The sequence below is a fragment of the Rosa chinensis genome, chromosome 2 (assembly GCF_002994745.2).
Source record: "Rosa chinensis cultivar Old Blush chromosome 2, RchiOBHm-V2, whole genome shotgun sequence".
Lineage (NCBI taxonomy): Eukaryota > Viridiplantae > Streptophyta > Magnoliopsida > Rosales > Rosaceae > Rosa > Rosa chinensis.
The window spans coordinates 657658-679469 of record NC_037089.1 but is presented as its reverse complement, the minus strand read 5'-3'; the positions used below and the strand labels follow the sequence as shown (position 1 = coordinate 679469).

Genomic DNA, 21812 nt, shown 5'->3' with positions numbered 1-21812 from the left:
GGCTTCCTGACCCATTGTTAAAAAACAAAAATAGAGCGCAAAGAAAATACCAACGAAACTAACCAACAGTCTAAGAACACAAGACACCCCAAACGAACGACAGAGAAGACGAGGAAGATGATGCCCAGATGCTCCGTTCAATCCTCAGATGTTCAGCTCTTTCAGACCATAACTGGCCTTCAACAACTCGCGGAAACCCATCGTTTCAAGGTTCCCATCACTACCTAAATTTGCTGTCTTTAACAGAAATTCAATACGTTATTGCGAAAGTTTTGTCATTTCTTTGGTAGCTAATGTGGGATTAGGCTTTATAGTGATTCAATGAAGTTGAGCAGAGTCCATTAGCTTCCGGAAACTTCAGATTATATATATTAATGTGTTTGGTGATCTGTGTGTAGGCCTGGTTATTAGATCAGTTTGGAGTACTTCACGATGGGAAGCAGCCTTATCCCGGAGCAATTTCAACATGTATGTTTTCATCTATTAGTTTTGGGATTTGGGTAAGCTTTTGTTTTAGTTGACAACACAAGTTGTTTCAGTTTCAATTTGGAAACGTAGTGGTGCTTATTGGGTTGATTGATCTTTCTTGTTTTATAGTGAAGAAGCTAGCAAATAGTGGTGCAAAGATGGTTATTATAAGTAATTCATCTAGACGCTCGTCTACGACCTTGGAGAAATTGAGCAGCCTTGGGTTTGATCCTTCTCTCTTTGTGGGAGCCATCACTAGCGGAGAATTAACACATCAGAGCTTGCAAAGGTGAACCATCATGTATTCTTTCATTTATTTATCTTTTTGTTTTTTAGAAAGTATTGAAAATTCGAAACCATAGAGGGTAGAACTTGTTTCAGATATTCATTTCTCATATGATGATGGAGAAACCACGCAAACTTGGGGTTTGCCTTTGAAGAAGCCATCTAACCAACTTGATGTGGTTCAGTTTATCAGCTGAAAACTGTACAAGGACAGGCATCTACGCTTTTAAAAAATGTTGTGACAGTATAGCTGATTTATATCAGTGTGAAATGTAATTTCTGCAAATCATCAACTGTGTATATTTTGCCAACTTTTGTACATCCACTGTGTATACACTTCACTCAGAGAAATAAAATGCTATGTGGTTGAACTGCACTTATTATCTTGTTGATGTATCTACTGGGATTGTTGTAAGTAGTGACTTCTTCTGTATGTTACAATGAAATAGGAGAGATGATGCTTGGTTTGCAGCACTGGGAAAATCTTGCATTCATATGACTTGGAGTGCTCGTGGTGCCATATCTCTTGAGGTACAACGATTGTTAAATTTAAAGATCATTCTAGAGAAAACAGGAAGTGGTATTGCATATACTGATAGAATGATTTTTGAGGGGTTTATTCTGCACTGTGAAACTGACTTTGTCATTCTCTTTCAGGGCCTTGGATTACAAGTTGTGGAAAATGTTCAAGATGCTGACTTTATTTTGGCTCATGGCACTGAAGCCTTGGGGAATCCTTCAGGTGATGCAATTCCCATGAAACTGGAGGAACTTGAGAATATATTGGAACAATGTGCTGCTAAGCACATTCCTATGGTGGTGGCCAATCCTGATTTTGTGACTGTTGAGGCTAGAGCTTTGCGTGTGATGCCAGGTAAAACTAGCTGTTTTTGCTGAACACATCCCTGTGGATACATCACAATATATAGAAGGACATATATGAGTTAAAATGTTGCAGTTACTATATGAATAGGATGCAGCCTGATTCCTAATATAGTTTGGTTATATGGGCCTCATGGAAATAATTTATCTCCTATAAGGGACTCTGGCTGCCAAATATGAAGAGCTGGGGGGTGAAGTGAAATGGATGGGCAAGCCTGATAAGGTGATTTAGTCATATTGGTCTGGTTACCGCTGTTAACTTCACTTCATGTGAACTTTTACCGTATTACATATTTCTTTTGCACTTGACTCACATTCTTTCTCTAGGTTGTATCTAAATCTGCTCAAGATACTGAGCTTTTTTTGTAATGTTTATCTTGATCTAGTTTACATCTTTTTACACAGATTATCTATAAATCAGCCATGGCCTTAGTTGGTGTAGACCCTATTGATTCTATTGCAGTGGGCGATTCTCTTCATCATGACATCAAGGGTGCAAATGCAGCTGCAATCCAATCAGTTTTAATCACTGGTGGAATCCATGCAACTGAACTTGGACTTGGTAGTTTTGCAGACGTAGCAGATTTACCTTCTGTGCAAGCTCTTGCTTCCAAATATGATGCTTACCCATCGTATGTGTTACCTGCCTTTACATGGTAGAATATCATCGTAAGCATTGGAGTTTCTTGCCACATTTAATTATATGATATATTGACAAATTCTTGTACTTACTACTTGAAACACTGTAGTTGGCTTGGGATTCTTATATGATGTTATGAAACTAGAATTTGTTTTCAGCATATGGGTCGAACTTGTTATAATGAAGTGCAGCAGCACACATTATCTTCAGGAAGATGTTACAAAATCAAAACCCAATTACCCAAAACATTGTCACTAGAGAAGACAGGAGTGAACTACCTCACAGTCTAGTCTACTTCGAAGTTTTGAAATTTAAAAATAAATCAGATAGTGGCCCAAACATGACTAATTGATTTTGGGCCGCTACAAACAGAAATTTTTGGGCCTAAATAAACACAGAGGCGCAGAAGATGATAGTACAAGGTTCTTACAAAAGCTGGAGCTATTAAAGTTGGAAGTGCTATCAACCTCATCCTGGGCCTGAAGCAAATCTCGGTTCCGCCTCCCGGCCCATGACTTCTTGACATTCCGCCTCAATATGGGAGCTGCCGGCAATAACCTCAGACCTTCCCGCCTCAAGTTGGGCAGTTAGCTCAGAGCTCTTCTTGTCCACGGCAGGAGCCAATTTCTGAAGAGCTTCTCTTATTTGATCAACTACCCATTCCTTTCTAGTTGATTGAAGAAATGGGAGGAGTGCTGAGAGTTGCTGATAGGCTGAGGGAGCTGCCAGGTCAATTCCAAGCAGAGCATTAAGCTGGGCTATCACCTCCGCAGGAAGATCAGCAGTTTTCTTGGCAGTCAACGAGCTAGAAGTACCAGTCTCAGGCAGCGCGAGAACAACCGGAGTCTCCGGGAGGCTGTTACCTTCTTTCGCCCTCAAACGTCTGTTGTCCTGTTCATGCATAGACATGCTTTGCGACCATGATTCAGTATCAGACTCCAGATCAACTTCTAGTACCTTATCAGAGGAAATCTTCAATTTGAACGGGCACCAATTCACCTTTAAAGTTCCCAAGATTGGGACCTTCACTCTGCAGTTGCTCGCGCAAAACCGTTCCAAACTTATTAAATCACCAAGTTCCAAAGTTTGCAACTGCCTGAAAACAATCTCACATTTACTTGCACCTTCTCCCATTCCTTCGCTTGTGAAGATTTCTTTCATATTTTTACATTCGTCAACTTTCAAAGTTTTGAGTTGCACGAGACTTTGAGCTACTGAATAAGTGGTCAAATATTGCAATCGCCAGCAAAAGGTTACTTCTATAGTTGTTAGATTCCGGAAGGATATTGCAGACAACTCTAGATTAGTCAATCCAGAAAACTTCACCTCAAGAGTTTTCAACTGTGGAAAAGCTGATCCAGCTGCAGGTTCGGTGTTCTCCCAGAGACGCATAAACTTCTCCATTCCATGTAGCCTCAACGTTCTCAAATGTGGAAGGGACCCATCTGTACCGGTCGCAGGAAAAAGAGCTTTTTCATGGGCAGGTCGACCGTACCAGATGTCCACGGGGCTGAAGGTCAAATCTTCCAGTTTGGGAAATAAACTCTGAAATATGAACAATGCATGCATGTGTTATGTTGGTATCAGTAGGGCAGAAAAAGCCATAGATGGTACAGCGGGCTCATGTATATTTGCATAAGTTACCTTCTCAAATAGAACATAATATTGTTTAACCCGCAGATTCCCCAAGTCATGTATTTTCTGACGGCCTGAAGATTCCGCGGCAAAGATATCCACTTTCTGACAATCAGACAACACTAATGTTTTTAGTGGCCAGTTGATAGCAGGCATCTTTAGATAGAATCTCTCAAGTTGGAATAGACTTGTAAATTCCAAACATGTTAGCTTTGGGAAGAACTGATCAGGCATTAATTTTTCTATGCCCTCTTCCTGAGAAACTATTTCCTCCACTCCACACTCCTTCACTATCAACTTTTGTAGCTGGTGAAAAACACCGGCTATGATGGAGACTTGAAAAATATATTTAAGACCATTGCATCGTTGCACTGTAACGTCTCTGAGTCTGCGGAAAGAGTTTGGAGCAAGTTGAGTGTGCCAAATTGTTGTGAGCTTCGGTAGTTCATTGATAATCAACCTCTCCAACCTTGGAAGCCCTACCTGCATGTACATCCATTTTCAGGAAATGTTAAGAAACCGTTGCTTTCTTAAGTGACTGTGTAGGAAATACAAGATGAAAGAAATAGAAAGTTAGAAACAGATGAATGTAATTCACCTTTTTGTCAAAAAGAAAGTATGGTACTTCTGTCTCAAGGTTCTCATTCTTGTCCACTCTTTCCATTTCTTTTTGGCTTGCAATACTGGTACTCGAGGGATTACAGATGAATGTCTCCAATTTAGCACACTTTTCTAATTGCAATCTCTCCATAGATGCAAATTCAAAATAATTTCCTGAGCAGAATCTAACAAGATGAGGAAGATCCTTTAGGTCCAATTCTTTTAACTCAGGAAACATGTTATCCTTGTTTTCTTCACTGTGTTCTTTTGTCAATACTGCTTCCATTCTTTGACATTCAGATATCACAAGATGTTTGAGTTTTACAAGACTTCTTGCCATGGAAGATAACAGTAAGAAATTTAAACCATCACATCGGTGAACCATCAAGCTTGTCAAGTTAGGCAAACCAATCTGTAGCAAACAATTCATAGGAAATGTCAATGTAGTTCGCCTTTTACATAAAAAGTAACTTACAGTAACCTACAACTATCTCAAAGTTTTTCCTGGTTTTTTTTTTTTTCTTTCTAATCTAACTTTATTGAATAAATTTTCATCAAAGCATCCTTGAAAAGAGTATTGCAATAGTTAAGTCGATGAGAGTTGATCACAATTTATAATTTTATATAACAAGCTGTTCGATTAAAAGAACAGAAAAAATAAAGAGGGTGCGTGGATAATAACTTCAGATATCATGCATGTAAATTACCTTTTCGTCAAAGAGGAAGCATTGTGCAGTATTCAGCTTGCTGTTAACATCAAGGTTCTCTTCAGAGTCCTTCTCTTCAATTTCTTTGCAGATTCTAATATCTTCACCACTCATAGCAACATTATCAGAAATGAATGCACCCAGTTTACTACAACCTTCTATATCCAATTTTTCTAAGGACAGAAGTTGAATATAACTTCCGGAGCAAAATCTGGTAAGGGTTGGAAGTTCATTTAGCTTCAAATCTTCCAACTTAGGGAACATGTTATCCATATTTTGTTGACCATGTTCTCCTGTTGATGAAACAATCTCTTCTATGATTGCACAAGTGGATATCTCAAGATGTTTGAGTCCCACAAGACTTTTAGCCATAGAAATTGAAAACAAGAAGCTTAGGCGACCACACCTATGTACTGTCAACGAAGTTAAGTTCGGGAACACAGCCTGTATGTTGTACATTAATTAATTGATATTAGGCAAAAATGCATGTATTTGCTTGCAAAAGTACAATTTCAAGAGGAGAGAATTGACAGATACTACCAATATTAAGTTATCAACATTGGGGTTTTTACATATTAAATATCTGGTTATTTTCTTTTCTATGTAAATTTTTGTACCCACACAAGAAGAAATTTACTTTTTTGTTTTCCTGAAAGTACAATGATCAGATTGGAGTTTAAAGAAAACGATAACTTGCAAGAAGAATGACCAGTTTATTATATGTAATAGTCCTACAACGAAACATCGATAAGAAGATATTAATGATCATGGGAAGATACATCAAAATGAAACCAAAGAACGTACCTTTATATTTATAATATGAGTAAAATCAACAACGTTGCTTTCGAGTTGCAAATGCTTCAGATGCTCAAACTCTTCTGTATCTAGTGGATGGAAAATATTATTAACACTCTCCGTATATAAGGACAAGTCTTCTGATCTTTCCACTAGAAATTTTAGTCCTTCATCCAAGTGTTCAATGCTGGTAGTGAGCTTGAGTTTTAGGCTGTTGAGGGTCGTCTCAACCATAAGTTTCTCACACACATCCCCAACAATTATATTGAATCTTTCCAACTCGGGGGAGAACAAGTTTGCCGGAAGAATGTCAGCATTAGGAATATGTATTTCTAAGAAGGATAGCTGAGACAAATGCTTCAACTCTGAAAGGCTTGCATTACTTCCTTCGCCTTCAACCTCCCACTTTTTAAAGCTGTTTCTCATTCTCAACTCTTCCAGTCTCCCTAAGCTTGATATAACACCTGGAGAGATCACTTCAAGTTCAGAGCAATCTGATAAATCTAACAACCGAAGATGAGTCAATTGCCCTACTGCTGTAGGCAATTGTTTGACATTGGATTCTGAAAACGAAAGAATTTCCAAGTTACTCAGCTCCCCAATTAAAGCGACATCTCCCAATATGCACTGATCTAAACATAGGAAAACTAGATTTTTCAGGAACTGAAGAGACAAAGGTAGTGTTGGAATAGTCATACATCGCAAACTCAGCACTTGGAGATTTTTCATCTTTTCAAAAAACCTAGGCGAGATTTTCTGCGAGTCATCATCTAGGTCACCTTGCAAATGAAACATTGTCAGAGTGGGGCAGTGCATAACTTCAGGAAGCCTTGGGATATTGTTGCCACAGGGGAAAGACATGATTGTGCATTTCTCTAAAAAATACTTATCTGACAATTCTTTCAACTCACGGTTACCTCCATCTTCCACTAATGATAAGATGTGTCGATCTCTGAATGCAATCTGGTTAGCAACATTGAGTACAAGCTCATGCATTCGAACATATCTGTTGTCATCACTCTCTATAAGTAGACAATAATCTTTGAGCTTTTCAATTCGTGAAAGCAATGCCTTTCGTGCTTCCTCCACTGTGAAGGCCTTTTTCAAGAAACCTAAACCCATACTATACCTCAACAAGTCTGCCAAACTAATACTGTTTCCCCGTATAGTAATGCCACATAGCAAGAATATTTGCTTTAGTTCCTTATCATTCAACTGTTTGTAACTCCACTCTAGACCCAAGTGTGCCTTTTCTGCCAATTCTTCTTCTCTATCAGACCCTTCCTGCAAGCATGTCAAAGCATCTGTCCACGGAGGTAACGTAGTTCTTTGCTTTAAAACACTTGCCACTGTGACCACCAAAATAGGCAGACCACCACAATTTTTGGCAACTTGTTTTGCTACTTCTAGTATAGCTGGATCCTTAACAACATCGAGTGCCTTCTTCTCAAATAATACCCAGGACTCTTTTTCTTGTAAAATGTCAAGCAGAAACTCTTTCTGCGTACTCATATCAGATAATGTCTTCCTAAATCTAGATGTCAGCAATATCTTACAAGCAGCCACGCTAGGAAGTCCGACAGCCACTAAGTCAATTTGTTCACAAACATCATCTAGAATTACAAGCACCTTTTTGTCCTTTATCCGGGCACTTAAACGACTGGCTCTTCCATCGATGGTGTCATTGTCAAGAATGTCCATGCCCAACTTCTCAACAATTTTCTTTTGAATTCCTTCCAAGTCTGTATTGCTTTTCACGTCTAGTAGGATAACCACATCATCAAATAACTCTTTATCTTCTGTAGCTTGCTTATGAACTGCTTTTGCAAGCGTGGTTTTTCCCACACCCGCAATTCCGCACACCCCGATCCTGATGGTATTAGGATTCTTCAACTCATCCATGATTTTCTTCAAGGTTTGGATCCTTGTCTCAGCCAATTGCAACTCAGCCAATCGCAACTCAGCCAATCGCAACTCAGTCAACTCGTTCAGGAGGAACCCATTAGGGGATATCTTCAACTCGATTGGGCAGAGTTCTACTTTTAAGGTTATTGCGGATGAGAATTTCACGATGCAATGTACGGAGCAAAAGCCTTGTAGACTTGGTAGATCAGCGAGTGTCAGGCATTTCAAGCTGCTGAAATCAAACTCATTTTCTGATACATCATCAGGATCATCATCTCCAACAATGTTGCTTGCCACTATTAGTACAATTCTTTCACAACTCCTCACTTCCAGAGCATTCAATCCTCCCACGATACTAGGGGGCAAGACATTTATTAGACTAACGCACTCGGAAACCTCAACTTGTCTGAGCCTGGAAAAAGAGGCTTGAGCAAGTTGGGTGTGCCATATTGTCCTCAACTTGCTTGCCTGATTGATTTTCAGCCTCTCCAAGCTAGGAAATCGTGCCTGCATATTATGAAACTTGTTAACAAACTGACTTTTGTTTTCACCGAATTGCCCGTACATATTTGAAAATATACTATGAAACATTGACAAGCTAGCATACAGGGAGATCATGCATATATGTGAATTACCTTTCCGTCAAAGAGGAAATATTGTACACCAGTCTCACTCTTAACATCAAAGTTCTCTTCCGGGTCCCACTCTTCAATTTCTTTCGAAATTTTGTTATCAACAATGAATGCCTCCAGCTTAGAACACTGAACTATCTCCAAGTTTTTCAAGGACGGAAATTCAATATAACTTCCTGTGCAGAATCTAACAACTTTTGGAAGTCCAACAAGGATCAAATCTTCCAGATTAGGGAACATATTATCCATATTTTCTTCACCTTCTCTTGTTGATATAATCTCTTCAATGAATTCACATCCGGATATTACCAGTTGTTTGAGTTGTACAAGCCTTGTAGCCATAGAAAATGAGAACATGAATCTTAGACCATCACATCCGTGTACACTCAAGATTGTTAAGTTGGGGAACACAACCTGCACGTAGTACATTAATTGGGTATTAGGTGAAGATGAATCTGTTTTCCATGCATGTATATATAAATTTTCAAGCAGAAACAAATATGTCACAACTCCTCACTTCCAGAGCATTCAATCTTCCCACGATACTAGGGTGCAAGACATTTATTAGACTAACGCACTCGGAAACCTCAACTTGTTTGAGGCTGCAAAAAGAGTCTTGAGCAAGTTGGGTGTGCCATATTGTCCTCAACTTGCTTGCCTGATTGATTTTCAGCCTCTCCAAGCTAGGAAATCGTGCCTGCATATTATGAACTTTGTTAACAAACCGACTTTTGTTTTCACCGAATTGCCCGTACATATTTGAAAATATACTATGAAACATTGACAAGCTAGCATACAGGGAGATCATGCATATATGTGAATTACCTTTCCGTCAAAGAGGAAATATTGTACACCAGTCTCACTCTTAACATCAAAGTTCTCTTCCGGGTCCCACTCTTCAATTTCTTTCGAAATTTTGTTATCAACAATGAATGCCTCCAGCTTAGAACACTGAACTATCTCCAAGTTTTTCAAGGACGGAAATTCAATATAACTTCCTGTGCAGAATCTAACAACTTTTGGAAGTCCAACAAGGATCAAATCTTCCAGATTAGGGAACATATTATCCATATTTTCTTCACCTTCTCTTGTTGATATAATCTCTTCAATGAATTCACATCCGGATATTACCAGTTGTTTGAGTTGTACAAGCCTTGTAGCCATAGAAAATGAGAACATGAATCTTAGACCATCACATCCGTGTACACTCAAGATTGTTAAGTTGGGGAACACAACCTGCACGTGGTACATTAATTGGGTATTAGGCGAAGTTGAATCTGTTTTCCATGCATGTATATATAAATTTTCAAGCAGAAGCAAATATGTCACAACTCCTCACTTCCAGAGCATTCAATCTTCCCACGATGCTAGGGGGCAAGACATTTATTAGACTAACGCACTCGGAAACCTCAACTTGTCTGAGCCTGCAAAAAGAGTCTTGAGCAAGTTGGGTGTGCCATATTGTCTTCAACTTGCTTGCCTGATTGATTTTCAGTCTCTCCAAGCCAGGAAATCGTGCCTGCATATTATGAACTTTGTTAACAAACAACTTTTGTTTTCACCGAATTGCCCGTACATATTTGAAAATATACAATGAAACATTGACAAGCTAGCATACATGCATGATCTATATATGTGAATTACCTTTCCGTCAAAGAAGAAATACTGTACACCAGTCTCGCTCTTGACATCAAGGTTCTGTTCGGGGTCCCACTCTTCAATTTCTTTCCAAATTTTGTTATCAACAATGAATGCCTCCAGCTTAGAACACCGAACTATCTCCAAGTTTTTCAAGGACGGAAATTCAATATAACTTCCTGTGCAGAATCTAACAACTTTTGGAAGTCCAACGAGGATCAAATCTTCCAGATTAGGGAACATAATATCCATATTTTCTTCACCTTCTCTTGTTGATATAATCTCCTCAATGAATTCACATCCGGATATTACCAGTTGTTTGAGTTGTACAAGCCTTGCAGCCGTAGAAAATGAGAACATGAATCTTAGACCATCACATCCATGTACACTCAAGAATGTTAAGTTGGGGAACACAACCTGCACGTACTACATTAATTGGGTATTAGGCGAAGATGAATCTGTTTTCCATGCATGTATATATAAATTTTCAAGCAGAAACAAATATGAACCGGCCTGAACGATGACACTCATATCCTTTTTAATTTATTGGTAGATTTATATTTGGTATATAAGTTTCCAATAAGTAAATGGTGTTGAAGGAATATCGATTTAGTGTGCCTTATCAAACTAGGAGTAGCAATAGGAGAGAAGGTTCTAGATTTCCCAATCCTACACGGATTGGTATTCCTTGTAACATTAGAACTAGCACTTTGTAATCCCTATATATAGGGCTCCTATTCTCAATAATAAGAATCAATCTCTCTCAAATACATTATACTTAAACACGTTATCAGCACGACTCTAACCACAAAACAGAAAACCAAAACTCATTCACAAATCAGCCCCTAGCCCGAGCTAGCCGAGCCTTCGCTGCAGCCCGAGCGCCCGTGCGCTTGCAACCTTGCACAGCAGCCCCTGCTGCCCCCTCCCTGCAGCCCTGCGTTCCAGCCTGCTGCCACCGAAGCATCCCTGCTGCGCCAACGCACACCCACTGCATCTTTTTCCCGTTCCTGTGCACATCCGTCTTCTTGCAAGCCTCGAAACGTCTAGTTCGGAAGCTCAGATCGAAAAACTTTCTTCATCAAAGTTGTTCGTCTCTGTCTCCTCCATCTAACCTCCGAATTTCAGCCTTATCGGAGTCATATTGAGATCTGTACACCAATCGAGGTACAAGCTGTTCAGAACAGAATCTACTCGGATTGCTTCGCTCCATCACGCCTGCATCGACACGCGCGTGATCCAAATACAAGTAAGTATTCAAAAGAGTAAGTTTTGAAGTTCCTATAATTTCAGAATTTATATTTCTTCTTCTTTTCTCGGGGACTTGAAAACCTCCCTTCTTCTACATCCCACCTTTCTTATAACGTGGGTTCGATTTTTGAGAAAAGCGGAATCGTGGGGATTCACGCAATTAACGAACTAAGAGCGTTCGTAAGACTTCGGACTAAGAGCGTCCGTAAGCATCGATTTAACGAACTAAGAGCGTTCGTAAGCTACGGACTAAGAGCGTTCGTGAGCATAGATTTTGACCATTTAAACATCATTGTTTCGGTCTAATCCAATTATTCTTGGAAATCGATTTCTTGGTAGCATAGCTCGGAAATCTTATTTAGTTTTCGTGGAAGCATTGACTCCGAAACTAACTTGTTTTTTTTCATCTTTCAGGATGTCAAACACAAACAAACTCGATTTTGTTCCATTGGATTATGCAGGCAAAAGGTACTTAATTTGGGTCACTGATGTCGAGATCCACCTCATTGCCCGTGATTTATTGCATACAATCCAAGAGCTTTGTCTTATAGAAACAGCTCCAGACCCTCAAACTGAGAAAGATAATTCCAAGGCACTTGCCTTTATGAAACGTCACATGGATAGTGACCTCCAGTTTGAGTTCATAAATGAGGATAGCGCCATAAAGCTTTGGCATGCGCTTCGCGAACGATATGGCAATGTTCGTGACTCCATCCTTCCGAATACAGAAGCAGAATGGAACGATCTTCGCTTCTCTGAATTTGACACTGTCATGCAATTTTATTCGGAAGCTCTCAGCATCAAAGCAATGATGCGTCTCTGTGGAAAAACAATCACAGAAGACCAATTGATTGAGAAAACCCTCAATACCTTCCCCGTCTATGCTATGAGGTCCTCTGACTTATTCCGGACTCATGTAAATGCAAGGCGAATCACAAGTTTTCAACAGCTTATTGAAGCTATGGTCACTACTGAAAGACATGGCAATGAACTTGTGAAAAGAAGATTTGATAGGCTTCAAGATAGCTATCAAGAGCATCGTCCTATGGCTAGAGAAAGTCGCCATCGACGTCATGATCCATACGATCGAAATGCTCAAGAAGGTAATCGCTCAAGGCGACAATCCCACGACCGTAGGAGGCGTGATTTTGAGGGAAATAGGGTTGGAAACCATGGAGCCAACGTTGGCCATGGGCACCACTTTCCAACGCCACCAGTCCTAGGGACTATGCATATTGCGCCAATGCGCCTCAATCAAGGGAGAATCCTCTTTATGGTGTCTATTTCTGATATGGAACGTCTGATCAATGGACCTGAATTTGCAATGTACCTACGAAGGTAGTCGCATCATGGTGATCAAGACTTCGAGTTCACAGAGACTTTAAATCTGGCGATGAAGACAAAATACCGCAGATTTTTATTTATAGTCTTTTATTTTTCCAAGAATTATGTCATGGCAATTATGCCTTATATCAATAAAATGACTTATTGTATTAACTCTTTCCCTCTAAGCGTACTCAAGAGTACTTGTGATGTCTAGGCAAGGTTTGATCTGAGAGAACGGTTTTAAAAGTGAGCAACGCTCCACCAAAATCTCGCCTTACCTTACCTGGTCACAACTAAATTGAAATTGCCGAACGGATAGAGTGACTACGATTTGTCTACGATTTGATTTTTATATTGGATTAGATTATGGTCACGAAACTTTGGTGTCATCATTGGATATTATTAATAAAGTATCGATTTATTTTATCTCATGTCGTAGACATGTTTTTCGAACTTTATTATTTCAAAGATATAAGAGCCAATGGTTTTCATGTGGAAACACATTGTGAGAATGGACAAGAGTTCCTTTGCATCACCTCTAATGACTACGGACATAAACGAGTATTAGAGAAACTTATGTGTCGCTCTAGTGGGTTGTATGCAACCACTATTCGAGTCATTGAATCCAACCATGTCATGAGAGATGATTTATGGGATTCCGACACGTATAGGCTTTGGCACGACCGTTTGGGACACCCAGGTCGTGACATGATGATCCGTATATTAAAGACTTCACCCGGACATCCCTTTTTCAGAACGAAAGGAAGTAAAACTCGAAATTTGGATCAAGGAGGAGCACCTGCGCCTCACGGTGCCTTCCCCCTTCAAGTCCGGCCACCACTAGCCGGCGCCGCCATCCCCCTGCGGCTCAAGGGTGGCTTTGACGCCACCTCTGCTCCTCTGACTCAAATTTCGACTTCTAAAGTCCATTGTGACTTCATGGCTCAACCAAAATCCTCATTGGTTGTTTCCAAAGCCCTTCATTCGTTCTGCAAAGCCTGCTCTTTAGCAAAGTTAGGATCGAGACCATCCTATGCAAAGGACACCAAAGAAAATATACCATTCTTGCAAAGAATCCAAGGTGATATTTGTGGACCTATTCAACCACCATGCGGACCATTTAGATATTTTATGGTGTTGGTTGATGCATCGACACGCTGGTCACATGTCATGCTATTGTCCACAAGGAACGCTGCATTTGCTAAACTCCTAGCACAAATAATTAAGTTACGGGCTCACCACCCTGATCATCCCATTAAGTCTATAAGATTAGACAATGCTGGGGAGTTTACATCAAAGACTTTTGATGATTATTGCATGTCCATTGGGATTGATGTTGAACATCCTGTTCCTCATGTTCATACCCAAAATGGTCTCGCAGAAGCCACCATTAAACGACTACAAATGGTTGCTCGAGCATTGGTGATGCGCACCAATCTCCCTATTTCTGCTTGGGGCTATGCAATATTGCATGCAGCTGTGCTTATTCGTTTGAGGCCCACTGCCACTCAACCCTTCTCTGCGTCCCAGATGGTTACTGGGTATGAGCCTGATGTCTCACACTTACGCATATTTGGGTGTGCAGTCTATGTGCCTATTGCGCCGCCACAGCGCACCAAAATGGGTCCTCAAAGACGATTAGGCCTTTATGTTGGATATGATTCTCCAACAATTATCCGCTACATAGAACCCTTGACAGGCGATCTCTTTACCGCTAGATTTGCGGATTGTCACTTCGATGAGACAGTCTTCCCGTCGTTAGGGGGAGATAAGAACATCAATGTTCAACAGGAACGACAGGAATTGTCGTGGTCTGTCCCCACTCTGTCTCATCTTGATCCCCGAACCGCACAGTCAGAAATTGAAGTGCGGAGAATTCTCGATCTTCAGAACGTAGCAGATTCGATGCCTGATGCGTTTTCTGATATCGCTAAAGTGACGAGATCACACATACCTGCTGCAAACGTGCCTGCAAGGATTGATGTCCCTAAAAGTAGAGGACATGACGCCAACTCAAGAATGCATGAGCATGGCGCCAACGTCCCATCTCTCAATGATGGTGACGTTGTGGCTAGGCCCACGGCTCCCGCCAAGAAGCGCGGGAGGCCCATAGGTTCGATGGATTCTCGCCCAAGAAAGAAAGCGAGTTCGGCACAAAATAATCCATTAATCATCGATGTAAATAATCCATCTCATGAGAATATTCCCGATTATGGTTATGTCCAAGAGACATCATTGGGGGACGCTCCAATGTCAGAACCAACTCCAGAGAATAGAGAGATCTCCATAAATTACACTAGTGTACATGAGATGATGGATAGAAATTCTATGGCGATTGATGATGCATTTGCATATCATATTGCAAAAGGAATCATAGAATATGATGATATCGAACCTCGCTCTGTTGAAGAATGTCAACAAAGAGCGGATTGGCCTAAATGGAAAGATGCAATCCGGGTTGAATTGGATTCACTAACAAAGAGACAGGTATTTGGGCCTGTAACGCAGACACCCCCAAGTGTAAAGCCTGTTGGCCATAAATGGGTCTTTGTTAGAAAGCGTAATGAGAAAAACGAGGTTGTTAGATACAAAGCCCGCCTTGTGGCGCAAGGTTTCTCACAACGCCCTGGAATTGACTACGAGGAGACATATTCTCCCGTAATGGACGTTATAACGTTCCGCTACCTCGTCAGTTTGGTAGTTTCCGAAAAACTTGACATGCAGCTTATGGATGTGGTTACAGCATATCTCTATGGGGATCTAGATTCAGAGATATATATGAAGGTTCCAGATGGACTTCAATTACCCAAATCAAGTGGCTCTAAACCACGGAGCGCGTTTTCAATAAGATTAAAACGCTCACTATATGGATTAAAACAATCCGGACGGATGTGGTATAACCGTCTAAGTGACTACTTGATTGGGAAGGGATATATTAACAATGAAATATGCCCATGCGTGTTCATTAAAAGAACAAGTTCCGGATTTGCAATCGTAGCAGTTTATGTCGATGACATGAACCTAATTGGAACTCTAGATGAGTTGAAGGTAACTGCTAAATACTTGAAATCCGAATTTGAGATGAAAGATCTTGGGAAAACACGGTTTTGTCTCGGTTTAGAACTCGAGCACCGTAGTGATGGAATCTTGATCCATCAGTCTGCATATACTCAGAAAATCCTAAGGCGCTTTAATGAAGATAAAGCAAAGCCTACGAGTACTCCCATGATCGGCCGTAGTCTTGAGCCCGGAAAAGATCCGTTTCGTCCAAGGGATGAGGACGAAGAACCATTAGAGGCCGAGGTGCCCTATTTGAGTGCAATAGGCGCATTATTGTACTTAGCTCAATGCACAAGACCGGATATCTCATTCGCAGTGAACTTGTTAGCTCGACATAGCTCTGCGCCAACACGCCGCCATTGGATTGGTATAAAGACAATCTTTCGATACCTAAGAGGTACGATTGATATGGGCCTATTCTATCCCTACAGAGAGAAAAGGAATGACGGAAAATTGGGATTGGACCCCAAGAGGCAAAACGCCCCCGTCTATGGAATGGCCGCCGGCCATGTTGCCGCCGCCGGCGCCGCCACCGCTCATGGTGGCCGGCATTCTCCTATCTCCCTCCATCAAAACGACAATGATGTCTTGATGGGTTTTGCTGATGCAGGGTACCTCTCTGACCCTCACAAAGGTCGCTCCCAAACTGGTTATGTCTTTACCATGGGAAGCACTGCGATATCTTGGAGGTCTACAAAACAGACCCTTGTTGCTACTTCCTCAAATCATGCAGAGATTATTGCTCTACATGAAGCTGTACGTGAATGTGTATGGCTAAGGTCCGTAATTCGACACATTCAAGGAAGTTGTGGTTTGAAGTCTACCACAAATGAACCTACATGCATTTATGAGGATAATGCAGCTTGTATTGAACAAATGAAGTTAGGTTTCATCAAGGGCGACAACACCAAGCATATATCGCCTAAGTTCTTTTATAATCAGCAACAACAATCACTCCTAAAGATTGAAGTGAATCAAATCCGATCAGAGGATAATGTAGCGGACTTATTCACTAAGTCGTTACCTAAATCCACCTTCGAGAAACATGTGAAGAGCATCGGATTGAGAAAGTTATCCGAACTCCCACGATTATAGCAATCAGGGGGAGATATCGACATCAGGGGGAGTTATGATGTCTACATGTTCGATCTCGAAGAGTGAAGGACATGTTGTGCTCTTTTTGTCCTTCGACCAGGGTTATTTTTATCCCACAGGGTTTTTGTTACCTGGCAAGGTTTTTAACGAGGCAACGGATGAAGCGTCACCACCAAGTTTGAAGCGGCACAAGGGGGAGTGTTGAAGGAATATCGATTTAGTGTGCCTTATCAAACTAGGAGTAGCAATAGGAGAGAAGGTTCTAGATTTCCCAATCCTACACGGATTGGTATTCCTTGTAACATTAGAACTAGCACTTTGTAATCCCTATATATAGGGCTCCTATTCTCAATAATAAGAATCAATCTCTCTCAAATACATTATACTTAAACAAATGGGAATTTTATATCCAGTTAGTTTCTTTTCTAATGTAAATGTCCTTTTGTAGTTGGAATAGATTTTGGTTTATACCATCCGTAACTACGATGAATCAAATTGGAAAAGGAAATGATTTTCTGGCAATCTCTTTCAGTTGATTATTTTCTACACATGTGCAAAAAGAATGACCATTTGTTAAGCTTAGTGCATGCGTCTACAGAGATAAACATTGATGAGAAGATAAGGATCAAAGGAGGGTACATCAAATTATATGAAACTAACGCACATACCTTACTGTTTATAATATGAGTCAAGTCCACGTCGCTTTGGAGTTGCAGATGATGCTCAAGACCTTCCGTATCTAGTGGATGGACAGTAGTATTAACGCCCTCCACATATAAGGACAAGTCTTCTGATCTTTTCACCAGCAATCTTAGGCCTTCGTCCAATTGTTCAAGGCTGGTAGTGAGCTTGAGTTTTAGTGTGTTGAGGGTCGTCTTAGCCACACGTTTCTCCCGCACATATGCAACCCCAATAATTATATTGAATCTATTTAACTTTAACTTTTGGGAGAACAAATTTGCTGGAAGAATGTCAGCATTGGGAATATGTATATCTAATGAGGACAGCCGAGACAAATGCTTCAGCTCCGAAAGGCTCGCATTACTTCTTTCACCTTCAACCTCCCACTTGTTAAAGCTGTTTCTCATTCTCAACTCTTCCAGTGTCACCAAGCTTGATATGACACCAGGTACAATAACTTCGAGTTCAGAGCAATCAGATAAATCCAACAACCGAAGACGAGTCAACTGCCCTATTTCTTTAGGCAATTGTTTAACTCTGGATTTGCAAAAGCTAAGAATTTCCAAGTTGCTAAGCTCCCCAACTAAAGCGACATCTCCCAATATGCTTTTATCTAAACATAGCATGTGCAGATTCTTCAGGAATTGAAGAGATGGAGGTAGTGACAGTATGTGCAGGTTGATTAAATTTAACACCCTGAGTTTCTTCATCTCTCTGAAAACGACGGATGGGATTTCCACCGAGTTCATTGATATAGCGTCACCGACCAAATGAAACATTTTAAGATCTGGGCATTCCCAAGGTATTAAGGAAAGTATGGGGATACTGCTGGAGTTTAATAAAATCATAGTGCACCTTTTATAGATTTCTTTTTCTGGCCAATCCTTCAAGTCATCTCCATATGTTACTGACAAGACGTGATGATCTCTGTATGCAATCCGGAAGGCAACATGACATACAAGATCATGCATTTTGACAAGTCCATCAACATCTCTTTCCAGCAACAAACACGAATCTTTCAGTTTTTCAACGAGGATATCCAGCGTATGTCGTGCTTCTTCCACTGTATCGACATTTTTTAACAAACCTAAACCCATACAATATTTCAGCAAATCTGACGAACAAAAATGGTTGTCTCTTACAACAATCCCGCATAGCAAGAACAATGGTTTAAGCTCTTCATCATCCAGATTATTGTAACACCATTCAACAGCCAAGTATACTTTTTCAGTTATTTCTTCTCTGTCAAACCTTCTAAGTCGTCTCAAGGCGTCTTTCCATACATGCAATCTACTTTCATCTTTTAAAGCACTTGCAACTGTGACAACCAATAGGGGCAAACCTCCACATCTTTCAGCTATTTGAATGGCTATATCTCGGCAACCATTCTGTTTGACAACATCACCAGCCATCTTCTCGAAAAGACTCCAAGCCTCTTCTTTAACTAAAACGTCCAAGTGAAACCTTTTATCCGCACGCATGTTATGAAAACCTAGAACTCCTCGAGTTCTACATGTCAGCAATATCTTACAAGTTGGAAGACTGGGAAGTCCCACGAGCTTTAAATCAAGTTTCTCTTCAACATCATCTAAAATGACGAGAATCATTTTGCCTTGTATTCTGGCACATAGACGACTCGCTCTTCCATGCATAGTCTCATTGTCAAGAACCTCCATTCCCAACTTTTCAACAATTTTCTTTTGAATTGCTTCCAAGTCTGGATTTTGTTTTACATCTAGCAGGATAATCACATCATCAAATAACTTTTTATCTTCTGCAGCTTGCTTATAAACTTCTTTGACCAGTGTGGTTTTACCCACTCCTCCCATTCCACACACCTCAATCCTATTGGTTTCGGAAGTTTTCAATTCATCCATGATTTTTTTCACAACTGAAATCCTTGATGGTAAGGCTACGTAATCATTGCGAGTAACACCCGATACCTCTTTCTGATGAGGACCATATGAAACTGAGGAAAATCCTCGCTTTTCGTAAAGTTGAACAATCTCCGGCACCAATTTTGTTGAGTCCCTGCTTAGGTGACGACGGATTATCAAATTAGGACAAAAACCATGGAGACATTTCAGCTTGGCTTGACTTTCATCTTTCAACCACTCATCTGTCTCTGCAGTGATCAAGTTCACTTTTTCCAGCCACAATTCGACATCGGGTCGAATTGTTTCACCTCTTGTTTTAGCTGCATCAACCTCAGTAGCCAGCGACTCTCGAGCAGCTTTCAATGTTTCCGCTATGGCCTCTAGCTTTCCAAGGTTGGTTTTGCAGTGAATCATATAACCCACTTGGCGTCCAACGGGTTCAATTGTGTACTCGCCAATTTTTGAAAGAAAATACTCCATGCCTGTGCGTGTTGAATATTAATCATGAGATTATTCACCTCCGATGACAGAAAGAAAAAAATAAAGAATCATTGTTGGTCTACTTCAATTAGTTCTACATATATATGGCCAACTAAGAATGAATACTCGAATCTGAGGACCGGTAACGGATAGGAGTGGGAACAACTAGTACTACAAATCTACAATTAATTCTCCTCGGTTCTTTTTTTCTTTTTCTTTCGAGTGTAATAGTTTCTAAAGTCTTTGTTCTCTTTAGAAACTATTACACTGGAAAGAAAAGAAAAAAAAAAAAAGGAAAACAACAAAAAAACAGAGCAAAAGCCAAAAAGAATGAAAATCTAATTCAAGAAATTGAAGGCCGTACCTTAAATCTGCTTTGGTTATGGATGAAGCTAGTTGATCCTCAAATTCCCGAGTTTAGATCAGCACATATTAAGTCAATCAATTGGGGGGAACGAAAATCATTAGATGCAAGCCAATACCTCTTCTCTTCTCGTGAAAGTTAAAGTAATGACTACAGCAGCAGTTGCAGAGCAAAGGCTAGCGCTTTTTTTTTTTTTTTTTTTTTATCGAAAGAGAAATTTCATTAAAGCTCAGGGGCTAGACAATGTACAACTGGAAAGGAGACAAAGGCTAGCTGGAAAGAACGAATTGAATGGACGTATAGGGTCGTTGCTATATCTTTGCTTTTTCTTTTGTTCCTTGCTTTTCGTTCGAGGCCCTCTTTGGGCCTTATTACTTATGGACATCTTAATGGACGCATAGATGGGACTGAACAAGTTTGACAGTTAACCAACGGACGGTCTTACCAAAACACAGAACACATTCGTTTCGAAGACGAAGAAGATGATGCCCAGATGCTCCGTTCAATCCCCAGATGTTATGGTCTGAATTTCAGACCATAAATGGCCTTCAACAACTCGCCCAAACCCACCGTTTCAAGTTTCCCATCACTGCCTAATTTCCCTTCCTTTGATATCAAAATTACTTATCATTTCTTCGGATGCTGATGTGGGGTTAGGCTTATTATGATTCAATGAACTTGAACTAGATCCATTACCTTACCTAAATTTGATTTCATGCACAGAAATTCACCATATTGTGGAAGATTTATCATTTATTTGCTTGCTAATGTGAGTTTAAGGACTTTAGGCTCGTCATCATTCAATGAACTTGAACACAGTCCATTACCTAAATTTGCTTTCTTTAACGCAAATTCAAATATTCAATACGTAATTACGAAAAATTTGTCATTTGTTTGTTTTTTTTTTTTTTTTGGGTACAGCGGGGGCACAAGGCCCAGACGCAAGGAAGAACACAGGAAAAAAAAAAAAAAAAAAAAAACACTAGTCTATCTTTTTTTTTTTTTTTTTTAAATGGCTGTTGCGGTTGCTCTCAGGCCTTTATTGATGAAACCGATGAATATAAAGGGGGAACATAATGCCTAAACCCCATATTACATGACACCTCAAGAAGACCTCCTGAATAATAATAGGAGGCTCCATAACTACAATGTATTCGAACATGCACCTAATAGCAAAGAGCATCATATGGACGACTCCATTTGTTTTACAGTATTGGTGGCAAATTGGAAAGTTAAAGTAGTGCCATAGAGCCAATAAAACAGCTTTCCCAATATGCTAACGACTGGAAAATCTGCCGACACGACGTTTCATCCTACCACTAAGAGGTTGCAACCAATTCAAGATCTGCCACCTCGGTAGGGCAGACAAGACATACTGAGTATGCAGCCTGGTACGGAGCCCACATGTCCGTGCCAAAAATTGGCAGAGATTTATTGTAGAGGAACTACACCTAAACCTGATACATGAAATCAAAACTAAAAAATACCTAC

At 40.3% G+C, this 21812-nt stretch overlaps 2 protein-coding genes across 4 annotated transcripts; one reads left to right on the top strand and one right to left on the bottom strand.

Annotated features, from left to right (window-relative positions):
- The first annotated feature begins 9 nt into the window (after window positions 1–9).
- LOC112188156 (glycerol-3-phosphate phosphatase) lies at window positions 10–2435 on the top strand. Of its 2 annotated transcripts, none has more exons than XM_024327207.2 (7): window positions 10–210; window positions 399–468; window positions 598–757; window positions 1203–1284; window positions 1411–1627; window positions 1794–1858; window positions 2041–2435. In XM_024327207.2, the coding sequence occupies exons 1-7, from the start codon at window positions 118–120 to the stop codon at window positions 2293–2295; spliced, it is 942 nt and encodes a 313-aa protein (XP_024182975.1). In that variant the 5' UTR covers window positions 10–117; the 3' UTR covers window positions 2296–2435. The 2 variants fall into 2 exon arrangements, with proteins under 2 accessions (XP_024182975.1, XP_040370449.1); XM_040514515.1 differs by having other exon boundaries at window positions 2099–2275.
- LOC112188155 lies at window positions 2427–20917 on the bottom strand. Of its 2 annotated transcripts, none has more exons than XM_040514514.1 (12): window positions 20322–20917; window positions 17588–19959; window positions 10194–10613; window positions 9889–10068; window positions 9375–9785; window positions 9067–9246; window positions 8553–8963; window positions 6022–8424; window positions 5218–5661; window positions 4509–4922; window positions 3920–4393; window positions 2427–3820 (listed from the first exon to the last, which is right to left on the bottom strand). In XM_040514514.1, the coding sequence occupies exons 2-12, from the start codon at window positions 19955–19957 to the stop codon at window positions 2744–2746; spliced, it is 8784 nt and encodes a 2927-aa protein (XP_040370448.1). In that variant the 5' UTR covers window positions 19958–19959; window positions 20322–20917; the 3' UTR covers window positions 2427–2743. The 2 variants fall into 2 exon arrangements, with proteins under 2 accessions (XP_040370448.1, XP_024182971.1); XM_024327203.2 differs by having other exon boundaries at window positions 10194–10604; window positions 20322–20916.
- Between the last annotated feature and the right edge of the window lie 895 nt (window positions 20918–21812).